Below are 21,777 nucleotides of genomic sequence, written 5' to 3'. Positions count from 1 at the left end.
TTTTTTTTATTTTTTTTTTTCTGGAAAAAGCTGAAATGTATTTTATCAAACTCAGTCATTTGTAAATACTTTGAACTAGAGCAATGGCTTTTTTTTCTGCAGTTAGGTTAAAAATAGTGTGTCCTAGGGACAGAGGAAGCAGCTGTGTTAAAGTATCTGCGTATTGCTACATTTTTCAGGATTTCTATTAATGATATAAAGTCAGTTGAAATGACATCCATTACATATTTGTCCGAGCAAGTGGAAAAGAAAAATAAACAATGTGGTGGTAGAGAATCCGTTAGAATCGTGTGTGTCTCTGCGTGCCTGTCCTAGAGGTGATATCTGTACTGTGCCCCCAGTTACTTCTGTGATGCATATACCTCATGCTGAGCAGCGCCAAGACAGTGAACTCTGCCTACCTTATATATCTTCCTACTCATCTTTACTGGCTTGTGCTTCATATGTACTCAGATAAAATAGGCATGTTTTTCAAAACCTTTGCACGCTCTGAAAATACATGACAGTTTTTAAGATACTTTCTCCATTGAAAGGAGAAAAGCTAGACCTCTTAGAAGATAACTTCATTTATTTCATGACCGTAAGTATTCCTGCAGTAATGCAGACAAATTTTCCCAAAGGAGAGAAGGTAATTATAAATAAAATTGATGATATTTAAGTCTGTCTTTATTAATGCTTACGCTATTAGAATACCAAATGATACACTGCTACGCCATATGGCTTTTCACTTTGTCTTTGATTAAAAGGTTAGAATTTTTCCCCCCATAGATGTTTGTTCAGCATTTCAGCATACACCTTGAGCCGGGATTGTATATTAAGCTCCTAGAAATGAATACAGAATGTGGTAATCATGTTGTGTACCGTGTTAGCACTTCTTCTTTTGTCCTTTTGTGTCTTTTGCTAACCTTTGTTTTCCAGGTATCTTACCCAGTTCATTCTGGACAAGTCCATTAAAACGTAATTTTCAAATGGTTGTTATAAAGTACCATGTTTTATAATTAAATGTCAATAATATTTTAATAATTATTAAAATCTAGCTTTTCTGTTTAAAAAAAATCTAGTGGAAGGACCATCTTCAATTTGAGTAATTTATGTAAACTGTTTTTCTCTTAGTCTTGGATATGGCCCGACATGTGCCCCTCTACCGCGCACTGCTAGAATTACTCCGTGCTATTGCATCTTGCACGTCGATGGTGCCGTTACTGCTTCCTCTGTCTGGAGAAAACAGTGAAGAGGAGGAGGAACAGCTGGAGTCACAAGCTTCTGTTGGGACCTTGTTGGCTAAAATGAAGACCTGTGTAGATACCTATACCAACCGATTGAGGTAATCATTTTCATCATCCCTAACCTTCCCTTGGCTGTATTTTATAATTAATGTGTTAAGAATATAGAAGTGAAAGAAGATTCAGTTCTGTATTTTTTATACATATAGTCCTGCAGTCCAGAGTGAGAACATACCGTATACTTGATCTAGATTTGTGTTTAATATGCATATTTTCTGTTTTATTATGCTACTTACTCATAAGTATAATAATTTTTTGCTGATCGGAAAGAGGAGTGCTGCTCAAGAATCTGGGAGCTTCACATCTTTCTAAAACTTCTCTCCCTCTTCAAAGAGGTATATCTCTTGTTAGCAGGACTCTATTTCCTGCTGTCAGTCTGAAAGCAGGAGCATTCCTTGGAAGCACTTACACATGCCCATTCTATAAAGAATGGAACTGGGGAGGGTGAAACCAAATGGTAGTTTTTACCAGGCTTCTTTTATATGCTACTATGCTGCTTTCTCCATCGATAAAGCTTCCTCAATGGATTCTCCATCAGAGGCTGACTGGTTAGTAGAGGAGCCTTTTGGATTTTCTCATGAAGTAAAAGATTCAGTTGTTATTTGTAGTGAGAAACCTAACTGCATAGAGACAGTTGAAAATTTTTGACTGGTGATATTGATTGGTGCTAAATGTGAAAAGCCTGTTTGTACACATGGCGACTCTGCAACAGTTAATTTGTTAACGCGCGCGTCAGAGGTGAGCTGGGACACTTGAAGATGATTTGATGTTACAAACAGATGCCTTGGAGCCATCTGTGTTAGGCTTTTCAGGTCTTCCACTGTCTTCTGAGGAACTTCACATTTGACATTTCTTGTCAGGCACTCTCGCAGTCTGGTACTGCAATTAGAGAACAAATGGAGAAGTGTCTCAATCCCCCTTCTCTGCAGTGATGCCATCCAGCTGCATAAGGGATGCAGTATAATGTCGTCTATACAGGCTTGTTCTACACGCTCTCTGGACTTCAGCAGGCTTATCAAGCCTGTTTCTCAAGGAAACCCAGACAGACAGACAAGACATGAGGACAGTGTCTTACAGGAACCATTGACTACTTTTTAGGTACCTCCTCGTATAAAATGAAGGCAATAATAAGCCAAGATTCTCTTTCAGGGAATGTGTGAACTCAGGCTCATTGGTAGCTGCTTTTATTCCTTGATGATTTTGGTGTAGTCCATAAAAAAGGCAGTTTTGCTTTGTTAGACCTGTTATCTGTCTCAGGCTTGTTGGTCCATAGATCTTGGACAAGAGTAAGATTTAGACGAGCCATCTTTTTCCTGTTCTGTTCAGTAACAACCAGTACCCCCAAATTGTTTTTCCCTTTCTATGTTCAGTCACCGAAAATTCAGAGCAGTCACCGACCGGCTCTCACGGAAGCAAGGAGCCCCTGCGTGCCTTCCAGCTCCTTGTGCCTCTGGGAGGTGCTGGAGTTGGCACAGATTTCACAACTGACTTTTCATCTCTAAATGTCTCTAACCCTCCTGGTTTCCAGACTTGAGGATTTGTGTTAGTTTTTGTTTTAATTGATGAGTCAAGTTTTTCTGCTTGGGCTGAGGGTATTAGAAAAGCAAATTCTGATGCAATTTAGATTTCCATTTTTTTCTTTTGATCATTTTCTGTCTCCAGCAGTTAACAGGTTACTTGCTTTCAATATCAAGTTGGCTTGTAAAGAAACAATATTCATCCTTAACTGAACTCCATGGACTTAATTACTTGTGAATTTCTGGAGTCCTTTTTAACTTTGATTCCTAGTCTTGCATATCAAGCATGTAATACCCATGGTGGGATTTCTTTGTTGACTTAATTCAAGAGAAACGGAATTAGGAAGAACAAGTAATATTTCTTTATATTAGTTACCAATCCAAGAAACATCAGCTTGTGCTTTGCTGGCAAAACTATGTAGTTCACAGTATATATAATTTTAAAATAGAAAAGAAAATCATATTTGACCTCTGTGTAATCTGTTTCCAGTATAAATATATGTGTAAATCTCTCCACCATGATTACTTTTTTCGTTGTTTTTGTTGTTAATCTGGTCATCTGTTGGACAGCCTTGGATTTAATGGGTATGGAAACCTGTGTCTTCTCACATCACTTCCCTAAGCTGAAGTCTGAAAAGTTTCTTTGTCAGAATGGCACATGACCGTTGCTACTTGTAAGCTCTTTTTATTTCGGCAAAATAAAATATGATATTATTAGTTCTTCACTGTTAGCTTAGGATCTGAAAACTAAGAATAGCTCTTCAGGCACAATCAGTATTATTTTAATAACTTGCGAATTTCATTTTAAAATTATGATTGGTTCAGTTACATATCTATATAACTTTCTTGTGTTATTTTGATATATCCCTGGGTGTTTTAAGCATAATACTGTTTGTCTCTAAAGCAGTGTAGAGACAAGGAGGGAAACACCAACAGCCTGAACAGCCTGGAATCACTGGGGTGGAAGGTTTTAATTCTCAGCCTTCTAGCTGAAGGTTTGCCAGCAACATAAGCAAGTGTTGGCATGAATTTCTTAAATGGGACAATCTGCTGCCCTTTTTAGGTCAAACGCCAGAAGGACAACATAATTATGGGATCTGCTTTCAAAGACAAAATTTTCCTTTATCTGAACAGCAGTGCTACTTGCTTGTCTACCAAATGTCACTTGCATGTTGGAACAAGACTGTCCACTTCGATCAAGGGGGACAGTTTGGTTTTGGATTCCAGTTAAGCATTCGGTTTCGTTTACTTTCAAATGCCATAACACTCTATTGGAAAACAGGAAACCTCAGGATAATGGAGCAGAATGAGATGCTCATTCCTAAATTTGATGAGGCAGATAGGGTAGATGAGGCATTTTCCTTGCTATGTCTTTTCATTGTCTTCACTGTTACCTTGGAGAACTTCTTTGAGTAACAGTGCATTTTGCAAACAACAATTTCCTTTCTAATTGGATCCTAAGAATCCGTGTTTTTTATTATTATTTTTTAAAGACAAAACCTCCGTCACTTTTTTTTGCTGCACTCTCAAGGTCATGTTCAGAGTTAATGGTTGGTTGCAGGGACCAGTCCTGCAGCCTTTACTGGTTTGAAATGCTTCAGTTTAGTGTCTGTAAATACAGTGCTGGAAGCCCCAAGGAGTGTGGGGAGCCACCTCAGAGGAGACTGCTTGCTTTTGACAGTGCTTTATTTGCAAAGGCATATTGCTTGTTTTGCCTAATTTTAGTGGATGGGTCTAAGAGTCTGTGGATTACTGAAAGGAACATGCATGTTTGGTGCATGTGGAAGCCCACGGAAGGCAGGGGGCCATTAGTGCGGGAGGCTGCCATGGCTGCAAACGTTTTCCCAACAGAGTGACCGTCAGCATAAAACTGAGTGGAACTGCCTTACAAGCAGCATCTCTGCAGTACAGAGGGGCTGAACGGTTCACTGCCTTTACTTTGTGAATAATTTGATAAATGTATCGCTCCATATTACCACGTTTACCTCTAAGTACCTGGCATGAGTGAGTAACTGCAAGTATTGGCTTTAAAAATTAAAGTTGCCTTGGGAGTGTATCGTTCATTATTCATTTATCACAGCGTGAAAAGAAGGCTGTCATCTTCCAGCACAAGCTAAATTAATGGCTTAAATTATTAGCATGTACACTGCTGTCTCTTCTAGCAAATATATTAGTTACTGTCATCCCTTTAAACACGAGCTGACATGAGTTTGTCTGCATTTCTTCAGTGGTTGAAAAGCTGCAAAGGGAAGGTTTTAAGTCCTAAATAAATACTTGGCTGCTCCTCCACTCTAACGTTTAGATAAAGGTTTGGCCTGCATCAAATAACTGAGACATTTCACTCCACGCAAAATCTTGGAGGAAAGGAATACACAGTGTAACAAAGATACGTAAATATTTTCTAAAAATAGAGAAAATGTACAGCAAAATAGTTATATGGTTATATTTTCTACCCTAGTTTATTATTTATGGATATTATTTGGTTTTGTTTCTTCGGAATACCATTGAAAAATGTGTAATTGCAGCTCAGGAATTTGATAATGCAGCTAGTTTACCTGCATACATAAATTTATATGCAGGCTGCTACAGTGCAGGGAAGACTTGAAGGATCCTACTGCCCTTATCACTTCTATGAATGAGGAGATGAAATACCAAAATAAGTTTTTTGGGGAGAGCATGTACCATTCCCAGCAGCTCCCTATCTCCAGCTAGAATCTTCTTGGCCTTCTGATGTGCTTGTGTATGGCACACAGCTTGGAGAGAGCTCACTGCGGCTCTGAATCCAGGCGGGATTGCAGCAGCAGTGCAGGAGAGGAGATGGTACCAAGAAGGAAGGACAAATTTTCCTCAGCTAATAATTTGTTTTGTCCTTGTTACACCTGCTCACGAAATGGGAGAATGGTCACCAGAGTGTTTTTTTTCTTTAGCACACACAATATCATGGGTTTCAGATTATGCTAAGAAGTAGGTTTGGGGACCAAAATACCATCTTTGGCGTTGCTGCAGATTCGTCACAGGAGTAATGTTTGCATGGCTCTGAAAGTCCTGCTTCTCACCTCCAAGACCAGACCCAACGGAGCCGTGTTGTATGTACGTGTTACTCGGGATCCATCCAGCAGGCTTCACAGGCTTTCTCTACAAGTACCGAGATTCTTTTGTGCACCAGTTGTATGTGAAGCCCACGGGGCTTTAGATTATGTTTGCCTCACCCATTTCATAACCATCTTTGGATGGAAACTATATAGACTTTTATATTTTCCACACCAAGTTTGTTTTCAGCATCAGAGGTAGAATCAAAATATTCTTTGTGTGCTCATGTGTTCGCTGTCAGTAAGTCAGTATGTCTGTAGGAGGTCTTATGCATGTGGTTAAGCATTTTGTCTAATGAGACCAGTACCTTAATGTTTTGTTTCTGAGACTAAGGAGGAAAAAGCTGGTAGTCTAAATTGTAAAACCACAGGGCAGATGAAAGCCCTTCAAGATAACTGTCTTGAAATAAATTTGTAATAATTAACATTGCTTTCTATATCTCTACTAATTACATTTTCACTGCTTTTCAGGCACCCTTCTCTTCTATAAGCCAGTTGACATTTCATTTTAACCAAAATTTCTCCAAGGGTTCTGTAGCAAAGAGCTTAAGGATTCTACATCAATAGCAAGCAGTGCTAAATCTGTACGCCCTTCTTGGGACTGATGGCTGTAGCACGTCTCTGATGACTGTCATGTCAGGTATCACTGAGGTTTAGTGGGCTTAAATATGCATATCAAACCTTAACAGGCTATTTAAAAAATCTTAGCCTAGATTTCCCCAAGGAAAAAGACAGCGATAACGATTTGGGAAAGTGTAAATGGGGAGGCAGCTACTGCTTCTTTTTCTTCAACTGTTTCTTAAACTCTACACTGTTTGGCTTTGATGCTTTCCTCCTAACTGGGAATACTTGAAAGTTCACTATTGCTTGAAGTCAGCAATGGGCTGACATTAGGTTGGATTAAATCTGGAACAGGGAAACTGGACCAAGCTGCAGTAATGAAGGTTGTTATTAATGCACTCTAGGGATGTTCTCGTTTGATTAGGTATGGTACAAAGACTTCCATTATTAATGTAATCACCGCTATTGAGTACTATAGAAGTTCATTATTTATGCATGATTTTGGTCTAGATCAAAATACAGAAAGCATATTGTAGTTGACAGTGGCTAAAATATATGTTTGGAACATCAAAGCATTGCATTGCTAATTTTTCTTGCATAGTTAGCTTTGTTTTGCTTCTGGGTATGGTAATGGGAAAGAAAACCGGTGCTTCTTGGCTGTCTATCTTGATTGGATCTTAAAACGAACAAGTGCTGTTAAAATATTTACAGAAAGTGGGGGAAAAGGCTTGTTAGCATAAAAATCTCTCTAAGTTTTGCAGGATAATAATGTAAATTTGTGCTAGCTCTTAAGTTCTCAAATTCTAAAAAATTAAGGTGTTTAAATTGACATTTTAATTTGCAATGCATCAAGTATAAATATATAATATAGAAACCATCTACATTTGTAAGACTTAGAATTATGCTACATTAAATTGCTTAATGAAAGAAAAGTTCTTATCTTTTATAGTCCAGAAGAGAAATGCAGAGAGAGACAAACGTCATTTTTAATTCTGGTAATGCCTACCTTGTAGGTCGTAGACATACTGTAAATTTTGACTAGAAGATCAATCTCCTAGCATTTTACCGTGAGTGTATCTTAGAGAATTGTTCATGTATTGTGGAATAGGAAAAAATACCATATTACCTATTTAAGTATTGACTTTACACCGGGATCTGTGTGGGTGGATGAAGTGCGCATTCATGACGTGATTTTTGTTATATTGATTTTGGAAGCTTCTCTAACACTTTTTGAAAGTGTGCAAACATAAAGTCGGCATGCAGTGTAACTACCAGAATTACTAAATGGTTGTAGCAAGAAACTAGTATAGTTGTATCACGGGCTTTGTCTTCACATTTTTCCTCTTTGTATCAGTTGTACTTCTGTTTGTCAAATCAAGACTGTATGTTCAGTATTGTCACAGCTGATTGCTACATTAAGTAGCATTAACCTGGATACCTGATTAACCTAGAGATACATAGAGACATTCCATTTCAGAACATTTGCTTTTATCTTGATCTTTGATATTTTCCGTGTTGACAAGCATGCTTAGTACTGTCTAATTTGTTGAAAAATATTCTCTCATGCTATATCCTTTTTTTTTTCCAATTAAAAAAAAAAAAAATCAGGTCTAAAAAAGATAAAGCTAAAGCCGGAGTAAAACCAGATGCTTCTGATCAAGAACCAGAGGGACTCACACTTTTGGTACCAGACATACAAAAGACTGCTGAGATAGTTTATGCTGCTACCACCAGCTTGCGCCAGGCAAACCAAGGTAAAATGGAAATACCCTTAGAAATACTGTGATTATTTGTAATGCACTCATGAGCAGATAACTTAAACATTGGTTTAAAAGCAAGAGAAAAGACTTTCTCCTGTCCCCAGTCACCGACTACATTTTCAAATGTAGTCATTTGGACCTTTGTGTTAGTTTTAAATGTTAAAATCAGAATACAGAATAATTCAAGTAAGTTGGAGCACATCTCACAAGTTTCAGCACAATTAAGTAGTACGTCTTTTTTCTCATCAGAAGATGAGGTACGTGACCTTTAGTTGTAAGGCTTTTGGTATGAGAAGCAAACCTTCTGAATTAGTATAACTAAATGCACAACAAAAATATAAATCATGGATTGAACCTGCAGACAGTAAACCATCTGGTTGTCTAGTAAAGAAAACTAAAGATTAAGTAGCTTAATTAGTAGGAGACGATATTATCAAGGAGTATATAACCAGCTCCTGATTTTGGAGAGTGCATGAAAAACACTTGCATGAGTGTCCATCCACACAAGTATATGTCAGACTTGCTTATGAAAAATCATTAGAAGAATCAATAAATTAATATTCATAGCAGCAGTAGTCATTAATTATTTCTGGGCTGAGATAACAATCTTTATTTACTTTAAGCTGTTCAGGTAATGAAAAGTAGTAGTTAGAAAAACAGATTTGTACGCTCTGAGTGATCCCCAGTTTTCAGAATTCTCTGCAGACACTATCATCATGAAGTGTCATTTTGAGTTAAATAATCCCCAAACGGTTGGCGTACTTGTCTCAAAATTAACTACAAATAATCATCACATTTCATATAACAGAAAAGAAGATGGCTGAATACTCCAAAAAGGTGGCTGTGAAGCCCAAACCTCTGTCTGTTTTACGCTCTCTTGAAGAAAAGTATGTGGCTGTCATGAAAAAACTCCAGTTTGGTAAGTTGAGAAGTGTGAATGTTTGTATTTTAGAAAGCAGATACCTAAAAAAATATGTAATCTTTTGCAATTAATCCCTATTTTTTTAAAAAGTGATTAGCTTTTTGCATGTCTCATGACCACTGATACTTTTCACACATGGAAAATTATACAAGTCTGTATTTTCAGGTTACAAACTAATGCGCTCATTGAACAAATATGGAATATATTATGAATACACTAGATGAATTCAAGGGACCAGTCACAAAATTCAGTGATGGTGTTCATATTTTCATTTCTGTAATGATTTGTGACTTTTTTAGTCCTCAAATTCTATTGCAGTATTAGTAAGGTTTTCTTAAACTCATATAAAAGTTTATATAGATGTTTGTTAAAAGTACAACTTTTTTTAATGGAATAGAATTCAGATCAAAATGTGTGTTTAAAGTAAAATGAAACTTGTAAACTTCATTCTGTCCTTTTATGAAGCTCATTATGTTGCATTTGGAAAACATGATGAGAATTGGTTCTCATTTTGGCCATAAAGGGAACATGTTTAAAAAAATTCAAGAACTACTACTAGTGTATCGTCTAAATAGAGTTATAAATTTATTGCAGAAATACGTTTTATACATATTTTTTTTGAACTGCAGTGACAGCATTTGCAACCACATTTCTTTGCTGTTGTATTTGTAAGGGATTTTCCTCCCAAATGTTTGTGGAGTTGTATGCCAAGAATACACAGGTAGGAAAGTTTGTAATGGTAGCCTTGCACCCTGGCAGCCAAGCTGCAGATTTTGCATAGTTAGTGACTAAAGAAAATTAGCTATAACTTTTTATGATCTTTTAATAACATTGCAACCACCACACAATTGAATACTGTTGGTGCTCTGTTTCATGCTGATTCTCTTATTAGCATTTTTTTGTATTCAGAAGTATCATTGTATGCCTGGTCTGGAGTAACTGGTAGCTTTCCAAATCAGAAATGGTGTACGTTGGACAAGTTGCGTATGAATGCTTGTACATTTGCTGCAGGAATTCATTCGACCCAGCACTGGTAATGCTTTGTTTTCTGTGAGCACTGTTAACTCACAAAATACGTATTTTCATGATGTAAATTAAACTTTACAGATTTTAATACTCAGAATGTTAAGGCTGACCCATTAGTAACTTCACGGTTTTCCTGATGCAATAAAATTTTCTTCTCTTCTAGACACATTCGAAATGGTTTCTGAAGACGATGATGGAAAATTGGTTTTTAAAGTAAATTACCACTACATGTCTCAGGTAAAAAATGCAAGTGACGCCAACAGTGCTGCCAGAGCCCGACGTCTTGCTCAAGAAGCTGTGACTCTTTCAACATCACTGCCTCTCTCATCTTCATCCAGTGTTTTTGTACGTTGTGATGAGGAGCGGCTTGACATTATGAAGGTGAAGTTATTTTTATTTCCCTCTTTCAGCTGGGTGTAGAAGAAAAACCAAAAGTATTTCATTTAGTCTGATCCTGATTTCGCAGTAACTTGGCGGGAGTGGGGGGGTCCATCTCCCAACCAAGGACACTTAACTTTTAGCCAAGGACACTTAACTTTTGTTAGCCAAAGAGACTTAACAGGACATGGTTCATTCTTCTGCTGCTGTTCTGAAGTGAGAAGTTTTGTTTTGCTACTCGATTGTGGTCAAAGGTTATTTTTGCATACTACAGTTTAAGTCAATTAAAAGCAGTAGGTATGGAGAAGTACACTGATTGTCTCTGGACCTGCAGTTTGAAGACAGAATTGAATTAGTAACATGCAATAGGAGGTAGAGTTAGCTCCTTTCATTTTGCTTTCCATTTGTAGTCTGTCTGAAGAAATGGACATTAGCTGAGAGCTTCACTTATCCAGAATATTGAAGTGAACAGACTGATAGCCTGCATATGATGATGATGCGTACAGTGTTTTCTGCAAAGTAGCATGTGGAAATTAAATGTTTCATATAACTTAGAAAAATCTCAACAGGGTGACAAATGTAAGGGTTCTTTTTGAAAACTGTCTCCTTTTTTTACAATGGTAGGTTCTCATTACTGGTCCCGCAGACACCCCTTATGCAAATGGATGCTTTGAATTTGATGTGTATTTTCCACAAGACTATCCTAACTCCCCTCCACTCGTGAATCTGGAAACAACTGGAGGCCACAGTGTGAGATTTAATCCAAACCTCTACAACGATGGCAAGGTAGGTCAACTTCACTCTTGTGCACACACATAACAAAGAAGTGAAACTGATGAAACTTGTCTGTTTTTGTTCCTTTGTGGTTTTGTGTCCTAACTATGATAATTCTGAACTTCCAAGATAAAATAGTTTAAGAACAGGGGACCAAAGGCCTTCCTAGCCCAGCATCTTGCCTTTACCTGTAAGGAAAAAATCATGACCAAAAGGGTGATTTTTCTAGAGCGAGGCATATTTTGTACTCGGTTTGGTAAACCTGGCAGTGTTCACCAAATGCAGGTCATTCATCTGGATGCTTTGTGATAGTGTGGAGAGTGGACTTGCCATCTTACAGCTGCAGCCAGTACTGGCTGCCTGTGGGAGAGCATTAAGAGAAGGGCACGTGCTGAGCAGCACGTTCCCAGCCTCCATCAGTGTAATAGGCCCCTTGGTGAAAACAGTGGCCACTTTGTCCAGTGACATTTGGAAACCTTGCGTGTCTTCATCTACAGTGCTGCACAGGAGTGAGTTCTGCTGCTACACATTGCTGTAGTAGCTACTTTTCCATTTTTGTTAAAATTCATGAAAATTGGCTCTTAAATTACTATTAATTAAAATATACAGGTATGGGTATTAGGCTGAGAGAGGTATTGTGCACTCTCTGATTTTAGAGGTGCTTGTTTGTTTTTTTCCTTTTACAGTCAAACGAACAGCCACTCCTGATGTACTGGAGAAAGGTGTTTTGTTAAAGCTGGTCTTCAAACTGAATTGAAAAGTGGTCTTCAAACTGAATTGGAAAGTGATTTAACAGTTTCAAATGGGAATGACCTCTTTTCTGAATGATTTTAGAGATAATTTATTTTGTAAAGCCTTTATCAGCTGGACTGGACCAAAAAGCAAGTAATTTTGACCTAGAAAAATGTTCTTTTCCACCATCCTTGCGAAATTAACCAGGCAGAAATCTATTTTGGCTAGCTAAGGTAACCAGAATCCTTTCCATGGACAAAGTATGCTTCAAATCAGCCACAACCAAATACAGTTGCCAAGTGCCTTGTCTCTCTTGCCATGCAGAAGTGATTTTTCTTAAAAGAAGAAAAAGAGATTCCTTAATCTCGGTATCCTTTTAAAAAAGAAAATGTAACTCTAAAATAAGGATGGAATAACTGTTTTGCTTAAAAAATACTAAAATAATATTAAAAGCTGAAGAAAATTAGGGGTCCCTCCCAGCACTCCAGTCTCCTTGGTATGGTACAGTTCATTCTGAAGGTTCCAAAAACCTAACAGAAAGTCAAGCACATACCAGGGAAATGCAACTTGTATTTATACAAAAAATAAGCACACAGGAAATTCTACAAAGCTACAGAAATGGCTAGCTGTATGTCTGCACTGAAGTCTAGACCCACAAAACAGCTTTGGCTGTATCAGTGTAGCATTCCTTCAGCTTTTTTTAATGCAAAAAAATTATCCATAGACTAACGTTTTTTCTCATTTTCCACTCTTTCATGGGTTCCCCTTGCAGAAGCTGTAATGTTCCTTTTGAGTTTTACAACGGGTTTTCTTTTAACACAGACACAGAACGTAATTCAAACTGGAGAGTCATGGTGCATACTCTCCTCTGAATTTCTTCTATTTTGTCTCATTACATTCCCTCGCTTCGATTGTTCAATTTTGTGATAAGGTTGAAGAACTCTCTGGGCTTCACTGCAAAAATCCATATCGGTCATAAGAGTTAATGAATGTTTTCAGTTCCTTGTTAGTCTGTGTGAAAGAGAGCATCTTTGAAATGCTTAAGCAGAATGATTTTCTTTAGAAACAATAATGACAAGTGTTAAAAAAGTATCGAAAGAGGAATGTAGAAAATCAGATATTAATGATTCATTTATTTTTGGAGCCACTAGAATCTGTAAGTTTTCCTTGAAGACAAGTAATGTAACTTGTTTTGTTCATTTATTAGCATGCCGTTTCTCCTCATCCACATTATTTTTGTGCTTTCATTTCAAATTAGTATCATAGCAAATAACTTAATTCTAAAAGTCAAATATATACAAAAGTTTGACAAAAAAAAAAAAACACAACTTAATGCAGTGTAAACATGTTGTTCTGCCCAAGCAGAACAAGTTTATTATATTTGTCTGAGACAATAATAATATCACCTTTTCAGGTGTGTTTAAGCATACTAAACACATGGCATGGAAGGCCAGAAGAGAAATGGAATCCCCAAACATCAAGTTTTTTGCAGGTGAGCATTTCTTCTTTCTCTTCAGTGATCTGTCCATCCTAAGAGTTTCTCTTCTCGTGCTTTTAAACCAGAATTTTCTTTCTCAAATAAGCATAAAGAAAAGTCCAGAAAATGTGCTATTGTGACATCTCTTTTCTGTCACTGATAGCAGCAGTTTCATCTGAAATTGTCTAGGCCATATTTCTCAAATGGACTTGAGCTTGGTCCACCTACGTATCAGGTCAACAAGCAAGGTCTGATCCAGAAGCTGTGTTAATAAGAGTTGCTATCTAGAAGGTAAAAAGCTGCCAAAATCAGCCTGATTTCCAAGGAGTCCAGACCACGGGAGAACAAATTTGCATCAGATTCATGAATGAGGGTAGATGCATCTACACACTAGTCTTCAGTGAACAGTGAAGGAACTGTGGGGAAGTTCGTAAAAGTTAGATGTCATTTAAATGTGCTGTTGTTACAAGGATGAAATTAATATGTTGGGTATGTCCAGCACTGAGTCATTCTCCGTGCCTCTTTAAGATGGATTTTTTTCTTCCTCATGTAAACATCCTTTCATTGTACCAGCAGCTGTGGTGGGTTCTTTATTTACTTACATCCAGGCAGTTACATTTAGGAGCTATAATCGGACTATACAAAACAGTAACATGAATTTGTCAGGACCTACACTGAAAATTCATAACATACAAAACTCCCAGGCCATGTCCTTGTTCAAACATTTTCTTTTATCTGTAAATGATTATGGTGCTGCAAGGTGGAGAAAAGCTGCCTTCCTCCTCCCTGTATTTAACATGAGAAGTAGAAGTTTTGTGATGGATATTTAAATCTCTTTCTAGGTGTTGTTTATACTGCATTAGTAGTTTTCAAGTTGCACAGCAATATATAAGCACATATATTGCCCTTTACATTTGTACTGATAACGTAACAAAATACGTAGCTATTTAAGACAGCCATCATGCATTGCAGGTGATTTTGGTATTCCGGGGCAGTAGCTACACGCTTCCAGATTTTTAACTCGGGGGATTCACCACCACAGACAAAAAAAGCTTATGTAGGCTTATCTTACCACAGAGTTTCTGTTGGAGATGTAATCTGCAATGATCTTCATTACCCAGAGACCCTATTCAGTTGTATTGAGACCTTGCTTTTGTAAACAACTTTAGTAAAGCCAATCCTGAAACTTAGCAGTTCTAAAGCCTGCCATGCGGATGACTCTGAGGAACGTGTAGTAAGTACTGCAGTCTGACTTCACTCAACCATTCTTTAGCTTTAGTTGTACTGGATGCCATTTTCTCAGTAACAGTTCTTTGAAACATCAAAATTTGCCAGAAATCATTTGTTTACTGCTATAAAAATCTACAGTTCTGTCTTCTCAGAACAATAATAAATCATCAAGTCTTAGTTTGTCTTTTAAGCTCTTTGCAAGCTATGCTGGTGAAACAGCAGTGTATTCCTGTAGATCATACCTGTTATTGGTGACTGAGAAGATTTTACTCATTTTCTTCACCTGTTCTTTCTTCAGTTACAAACTGCTCCCTAGCATCAAGTTTTACCAGTTAGTTCCTCTAGGTAAATTGGAGTACTGACTTATTTGATCTTTAACGATGGGCTTTTGATTGCAAAAACCTATTTATGAGGAACTTCAAGACTTTGCTGAAGAGGTTCCTAGAGCAGTAAGCTTCCAAGTTGAGTGACCCAAGAAGTCTTTATAAGATCAGCTGTTACCAATGTTCTTAAGTTCATGATAGGGTTTTATGTGCCAGTTATTTTGGCAAGATCCATGTCATTACTGTACAAACTGATCCAGTTGGTTGCATGGTGCTTTGTTTGCCGCCTTGTTTTTGACAGCGTGACAAGCCACTTCACATTACTTAAAACACATCAAAACAGCTATATAGTACTTGATTCTGATTATTGCTGTGATTGGGCAGGAATACTTTGCTGGTAACAACAAAAAATAGAGGTGTGTGCTAGCAAGCTATCAACTCAAAAGCACGTAGTCATTTGATTGACTTAGTTGTCATGTGAAGCAATGTCTCACTTACTACATGGAGAAATCTAGACCTTTGGACTTCTCTTAGTTTTCTCCTAAGGTGGCCAGTGGAGGTTGCTCTGGTGGGTGGCGTCCCTGCCCATGGCAGGGGGGTTGGAACAAGATGATTTTTGAGGTCCCTTCCAACCCGAGCCATTCTATGATCATACTATAGCAAGCAAAAGATCCAAGTGTGCAGAAAGCATGCTACGTGCCTGAAAGTAGCTGGCTAGTTTTATGTCTATTTGTAAAATAGAAATACCACCCCATTTTTTTTTTCGAAAGACAACCCCACTGGCCACATTAGGAGAAAACTAAAATAAGTCCAAAGGTCTAGATTTCTCTTTCATTATTATTCCGTATAATAAAGACAATCCTTATAAAAACATTTTGAAAGACTGCTCTGACTGCATGCTCTAATAAAGAACAGTGGCTGGTGGCCACTGTGAGATAGCAGTATAGTGTACGAAAAAGCCTTGCAAGTACATTTAAGTTTTGATGTTTTATGTAATACCTCTCTATAAAAACAACATTTAGGGAACAGGAACTCTGATTTTTGTTTTGCCAGGTACTGTAGTTTTCCACAGAGCCATATAATTAGCATTTGGAAATGAGTGCAAAGCATAGTGCCAATTAAGATAGCTTTCACAGGTATAACAGACTCAGTTATGTCTGTGAAACAGCTAAAACTGTTTAGTGAAACACAGTCTGCTGCAGTTATGGTCTGCCACCAATCCTCACTTTGGTGCTTGGCTTACATATATGAGTCTTAGTAATAAATTCTGGAGGTCATATAGGGTGAGTTACAGGCCAGGTTTAGTCTTGTAGATTGATGTTTTTGTGGCTCTGAAAGGTGATTTCATTTTCTTCAAGACTTCTAGATAGCCTTGGCACACCAGAAAAGAAACACAATCCAGTAGGCAGGTTCTTCAAAATGCTCTTTACAGACAGTATTCCTGTTGGTCATGTCTTGAAGAGTGGCTATTGATTGTCCAAAGTCCGTGGGGAATAAATCTGAAGAGGCTTAAAGTGTAGCTATTCTGTCTTCAGTAACAATCAGTGTTAAAATTAGTCCTGAATTTATCAGGATATACTAAGTTATGATAATTGACTAAACAGCCCTTAATATTTTCAGCTTTATGCCATAGAAATGCGTTGAGCAATAAGCACATATATAAAGCAAAACAAAAACTTGCAGTGACTTTTTCAGGGTCCCTGTGGCACTTTCTCAATTTATTACTTGGAGCAATAGTTTCATAGTACAAGGTACATATTCTGTTCCACATCCTAGAAGACTGTACAGTTTCTGTTTCAGCATAGTACAACTGCAAACCTGGACTTCAGCAGAAGAGATTTCAACTTGTTCAGGAATCAGCTTTAGAGAGCTGGTTATCAGACCCCTAATGGTTCAAGAACGGTCTACTCCAGTGTGTGGAAGTTGAGCAAGAGCAGTAAAAAACCAGCATGGGCAAATAAGGAACTCCTGCCTAAGCTCAACTGCAAAAAGGAAGTCCACAGAAGGTGTAGGAGGGGATGGGCTACACGCGAGGAATATAAAGACATTAGCCAAATTTCTTGGGAAAATCAAAGCTTAGCTGGCATTGATAATTGCAAGGGATATAAAGAAGGACTTCTTGTTAAGTATGCTGGCAGCAAAAGAAAGCCTTAAGAAAATGTGGTCCTGCTGCTCAATAGGACAGGAAGCCTTGAGACAAAGGACATGGAAAAGGCAGAGGTAATTCCTTCCTCAGTCTTTAGGGCTAAGATTTGTTTTCCCCTGTCTGTGAGCCCCTACAAGGAAGGTCTATGAGAAAGAAGGATTACCCACAGCAGAGGAAATAAGTATTCATACCAAGTTCATGATCCGCAAGTTCATGGAACAGAATCTCTTGCATCCATGGCTGCTGAGGGAGCCAGCCAATGTCATTGCAAAAACACCATCTCTGATCTTTGAAAGGTCAGAACAACCATGGGAGTTTCCTGATGGCTGGCAAACATTACATGCATCTTCAAGACAGGCAAAAAGGATGGTCTGGGGAGCTACAGGCTGGTCAGCAACACTGGAGTCCTTGGGAAGATTATGGAGCAAATCCTCCTGGAAGCTATTTTCAAGTACATGAAAGACAAGAAAATTACAAAGAACAGCTAAAGTGTACTGGTGTGAATACATCCTGTCTAGTCTACTCCTCTTCTACAGTGAGCTGACTGGCTCTGCACAACGGTTGAGCAGTGGATATAGCTTACTTTGACTTCAGCAAAACCTCTGATCAAGTCTCCTTTAGTACCCTTGTAGCCAAATTGGTGAGATGTGAATTATACTATATGGGGTAAAAGTGGCTGGACCAATGGCAAAGAGATGAGGAAGATGTAAAGAAGAGGGAGCCAGACACCTCTTAAAGGTGCAGAGCAACAGGAAAAGTCACAAGATGGGACATGGGAAATTTTGATTAATTACTAGGAAAAACTTTTTCACTGTGAGGGTGATCAAAGACTAGGATAGGTGAGGTGTCCAAGAGAAATTGTGGAATTTCCATCCTTGGAGATCTTAATGTTTGCTCTCCCTACAAGGGACAAATAGGACTTGGAGATCTAAGCTGTAGTTGCTTACATAGTGTAACTTTCCCAAGATTCAACTTTGTAATCAAGAGATGAATTGAAGTTTGGAATGATAAAACTGATGTAGAAAGGTATTAGGAAACCGCATTTTTAATGAAGTACTTTTTCTTAGATTAGTATGCTAGATTTGGTTATTAGAAATCTCATACGGCATTTAAACTTAACATGCTAACATTTTTTAGAGCTTGAGATTGAAAATAGTAAGAAAGCTGTTGGAAGTGGTCCCCCCCACATACTGGGAGAAAAAAACACTTTGTAGCTTTTAAATAGAAAACAGCTGGAGGACTAAATAAATTGCTTGGAAAGAATCAAGTACTACATGTTTTTTCTGGCTCAAAGATTAAACTATTGTCAGACCACCCAAAATGCTCCTGCAATTAACTTTTCTGACCCAAATGAAACTGGAAAATTGGTTTAGAGTTTCTCATTCATTACAATTATAATACAGAGTAACAACTGCTTATTAAGGCTAAGAAAGTACAATGCTGCATAGTGTCAAATTTCTCTACCATAGCTATTTAAAAATTATATATTTAAAGTATAAAATTCAAAAAAGCAACACCCAACTAGTTCCAGACACATGTAAAGGCCACAGATCGCTCAAACTCCCCAGGTGTCTCAAGTCTTGGACCTGAAATACTCTACATGGGCTTTGAATGTGTACATTACTCCTCTGCCTTTTAGTGTCGTAAGTGACCTCTTTCTTGCTGAGACCTGATTTGTGAGGAACATTTTTTTCTATTTGACTGTATTTCTCTGCACTTTAATTTTTTGCTGTAATGCAAAATAGCCACGGCTGCTGCTAGTCCAGTATATGGCAGGCAAGGGAGACAATGTGTAGTTCTCCATCTCAGCTCAAAGGGCGATATGAGTTCACATTTCTCACTGCACAAGCATGTGCCCTATCCATCAGGGTAAAGGGCCAGATGCCCCTTCTGTACTACAGTTAAGTCACATCAACTACACAATTACAAACAGAGAGCATCATGGCACCAAGAGAAATAAGGATGTGGTTCTGTGAGGTGATGGTGGGATTAACCTGGGTCATTCACTTGCTTCTTGGCTGTTGCTTTAAAATGACTTACTTGTTTGGCATTGCATCTGTCTAGTGAATAAACACGGCAGAGAGAGGATGGAAAACTGGAATGTTTTTATGCTGGCGTTGCTACAAGAGAAAATCTGAGAGAATGCTGCTGTTAAACACAGAGCAAAACTAGCTAGTCGTTGGGACACTGCCTTGGTCACTGACGCTGTGTCTATCTGATGTAAACTGCGTGTTCTTCATGTTCCAGGAAAAAGAATGACTCTTGTCATTCATATCCAAATTCACAAGCTGGACTCCTAAATCAGGGGATGGCTCCCAGCTTTAAATTATATCTAGGCTGGAAGAGCAAGCAGCTCTAGAAACAGGTGCCCTTTTTTTTTTTTTTTTTTTTTAATCTACTGCAATGGATATCTTACATGTACATATGCTGTGTGCTGGAAATGCCATTCTTAGACATACAACAAGAAATGATCAACAACTGTTGACTGAAAACTCAACAAATGCACTTTCACAAAAGGATACAATCAGAAGTCTCCCCCTTTCAATGTTTTCTTCTGCTTGTGTTTGTATTTTTGTTGTTTTTTTTAACTTAGTTTTGTCATTTTCTCAGTGTTTGAACTAAATATACATAGGACTTAAGTTTTAACCATGTAGCAATGGTTTCAGTCTGAAAGCATGGACATTTCCTACTTGCAAGTAGTGTGTATTACAAATGACACTACTTAGTCATAGAAGTGTTTTTGCATATGAGGTAAGCTAAATTAGGCATATTTGAAAAAAAGCAAATGAGTATAGTGTTTTTAATACTTATTTTTCTCTCCTAACAGGTGTTAGTGTCTGTCCAATCCCTAATACTGGTAGCAGAACCATATTTTAATGAACCAGGTTACGAACGTTCAAGAGGTACTCCAAGTGGTACCCAGAGCTCCAGAGAGTATGACGGAAACATACGACAGGCAACAGTCAAGTGGGCAATGCTTGAACAAATCAGAAATCCATCGCCATGTTTTAAGGAGGTAGGTTTTGTGAAGCTAAGTAAACTATATCTTGTTTACATCAGAGTAGTCAAGGAAACTGATCTTGTAAACATTTTTCTTGCAGTGTGTTCCTTTTCACATATGCTTTTTAATACAAGCAAAGAATCATTGTTTAGTGGAGTGTTGAAAGTAATGCAGATACTTGGAAGCATGCCTTGCACGAGATGTCTGTTTTATCCTCTTTAATCCCTGAGGCAGCTGACTATAGAGACTGAAGTGAATAAGGATTTACCTGACTTCACAGATCCCTGGGCAGTGCACAGGAACTGGTGGGACTTAGAGGCAGAAACCTGTAAGGAGGGCTGGCACACAGGTTCATAAAAAGAAGTTCATAGGGGTTGGCTCACTCTTAACGCCAGGTGGTGCCTTTCATATCACAGTGACAACTGTTGGATCAGCCTTACAATTGGGCATTCAGTGTCTCTTAATCAGCTTAGCTAACAGCGAAGTATTTTTCTAAGAAACGTGAATTTGAATCAAGTATTAGGAAACACTTTGGATATGCCAAAACAATGCAAATTGGAAAAATACTTCAAAATGACTTCCAGCCTTCACATTATTCATAAAAGGATCCATAAAAGATATCTATTCCTTTGAAAACAACTTGATAAAACCAATACTAACCTTCACCCATTTGCACTGCCTTAAAAATACTTACTTAAAAGAAACTAAGTTGTTTACGTGCCTGAAAATAGACTACAGCTCACCCGTAGTATTGTAGAATAATTTAGGGACCTCTCTCAATGTCTCTAGTCCAATTCTTTTCTCAGAGCAGCTCCAAACAGATCACAAGGATTTCAGCATACATGGCAAAGGAAAGAAGAGTGGAAGTTACACTAAGAGAATCTGTGTGAATATTAATGCAAACTGGGTGATCAAACATGAGTCATCTCATGGTACTAGCAACAAATAGAGAAAAATATATTTTGCTCTAGGTTACTGAAACTACAGCCATTTCTAAGTTGAGGTCAAACTCGTGTGTTTTCCATTGGTTCCTGTGCTTTCCGTTGTTTTCCTGCTAAAATATGGAAAAAGTAAAACTATTTCAGGATTATTCACACTGCTAAGTGTGATATCTGAGTAAGAAAACAGTCTCCTGTCTCTTTCTTGCTGTTGATTTTTAAAAAAAAAAAAAATCCTTTGGGATGTAAAAAAAAAATTTCCATTTAAACTACCGTGTCTTACGGCATGAGAAAACAAACATTTAACCTGCATACCAGCAGTTAAATATTTTTTTTCTCCAGGTGCTTTTAGGCACATTTCTTTAGGATAGTATGATGAAATCCTCAAGATAGCGAGAAGAAACATGAAGCTATGATAGATAACTTATATGAGGAAAAGTTCAAGGCTAAGATAGCTTGCTTTTGTGTTAAAAAACACAGTCGTGCTAGCTTAAGCATGGAGTCTGACCTAGTGCTTTATCAACTCATGAGAATTCCAATAATGTTTCTGTGAATACGTATTCCTTATCATTATGAAAAGTGGCATTTATTTTTATTGAAAAAAGGGGGGAGGGAAATTG

The 21,777-nt window shown here is 37.8% G+C and overlaps 1 protein-coding gene across 9 annotated transcripts in view; it reads left to right on the top strand.

The window, feature by feature from the left end:
• The window catches only part of BIRC6 (baculoviral IAP repeat containing 6), a 178,094-nt gene that overhangs the window by 153,659 nt on the left and 2,658 nt on the right, over positions 1 to 21,777 (top strand). For all 9 annotated transcript variants that reach the window (XM_080588416.1, XM_080588413.1, XM_080588411.1 and 6 more), the window contains 7 exons: positions 1,114 to 1,324; positions 8,059 to 8,204; positions 9,019 to 9,129; positions 10,322 to 10,539; positions 11,161 to 11,322; positions 13,457 to 13,534; positions 20,046 to 20,234. In XM_080588416.1, the coding sequence (XP_080444542.1) occupies positions 1,114 to 1,324; positions 8,059 to 8,204; positions 9,019 to 9,129; positions 10,322 to 10,539; positions 11,161 to 11,322; positions 13,457 to 13,534; positions 20,046 to 20,234 (1,115 nt within the window). The remainder of the gene's footprint in view (positions 1 to 1,113; positions 1,325 to 8,058; positions 8,205 to 9,018; positions 9,130 to 10,321; positions 10,540 to 11,160; positions 11,323 to 13,456; positions 13,535 to 20,045; positions 20,235 to 21,777) is intronic.

The sequence above is a fragment of the Anser brachyrhynchus genome (assembly GCF_964034855.1).
Source record: "Anser brachyrhynchus genome assembly, chromosome: 3".
Lineage (NCBI taxonomy): Eukaryota > Metazoa > Chordata > Aves > Anseriformes > Anatidae > Anser > Anser brachyrhynchus.
This window is presented reverse-complemented; position numbering and strand designations above follow the sequence as displayed.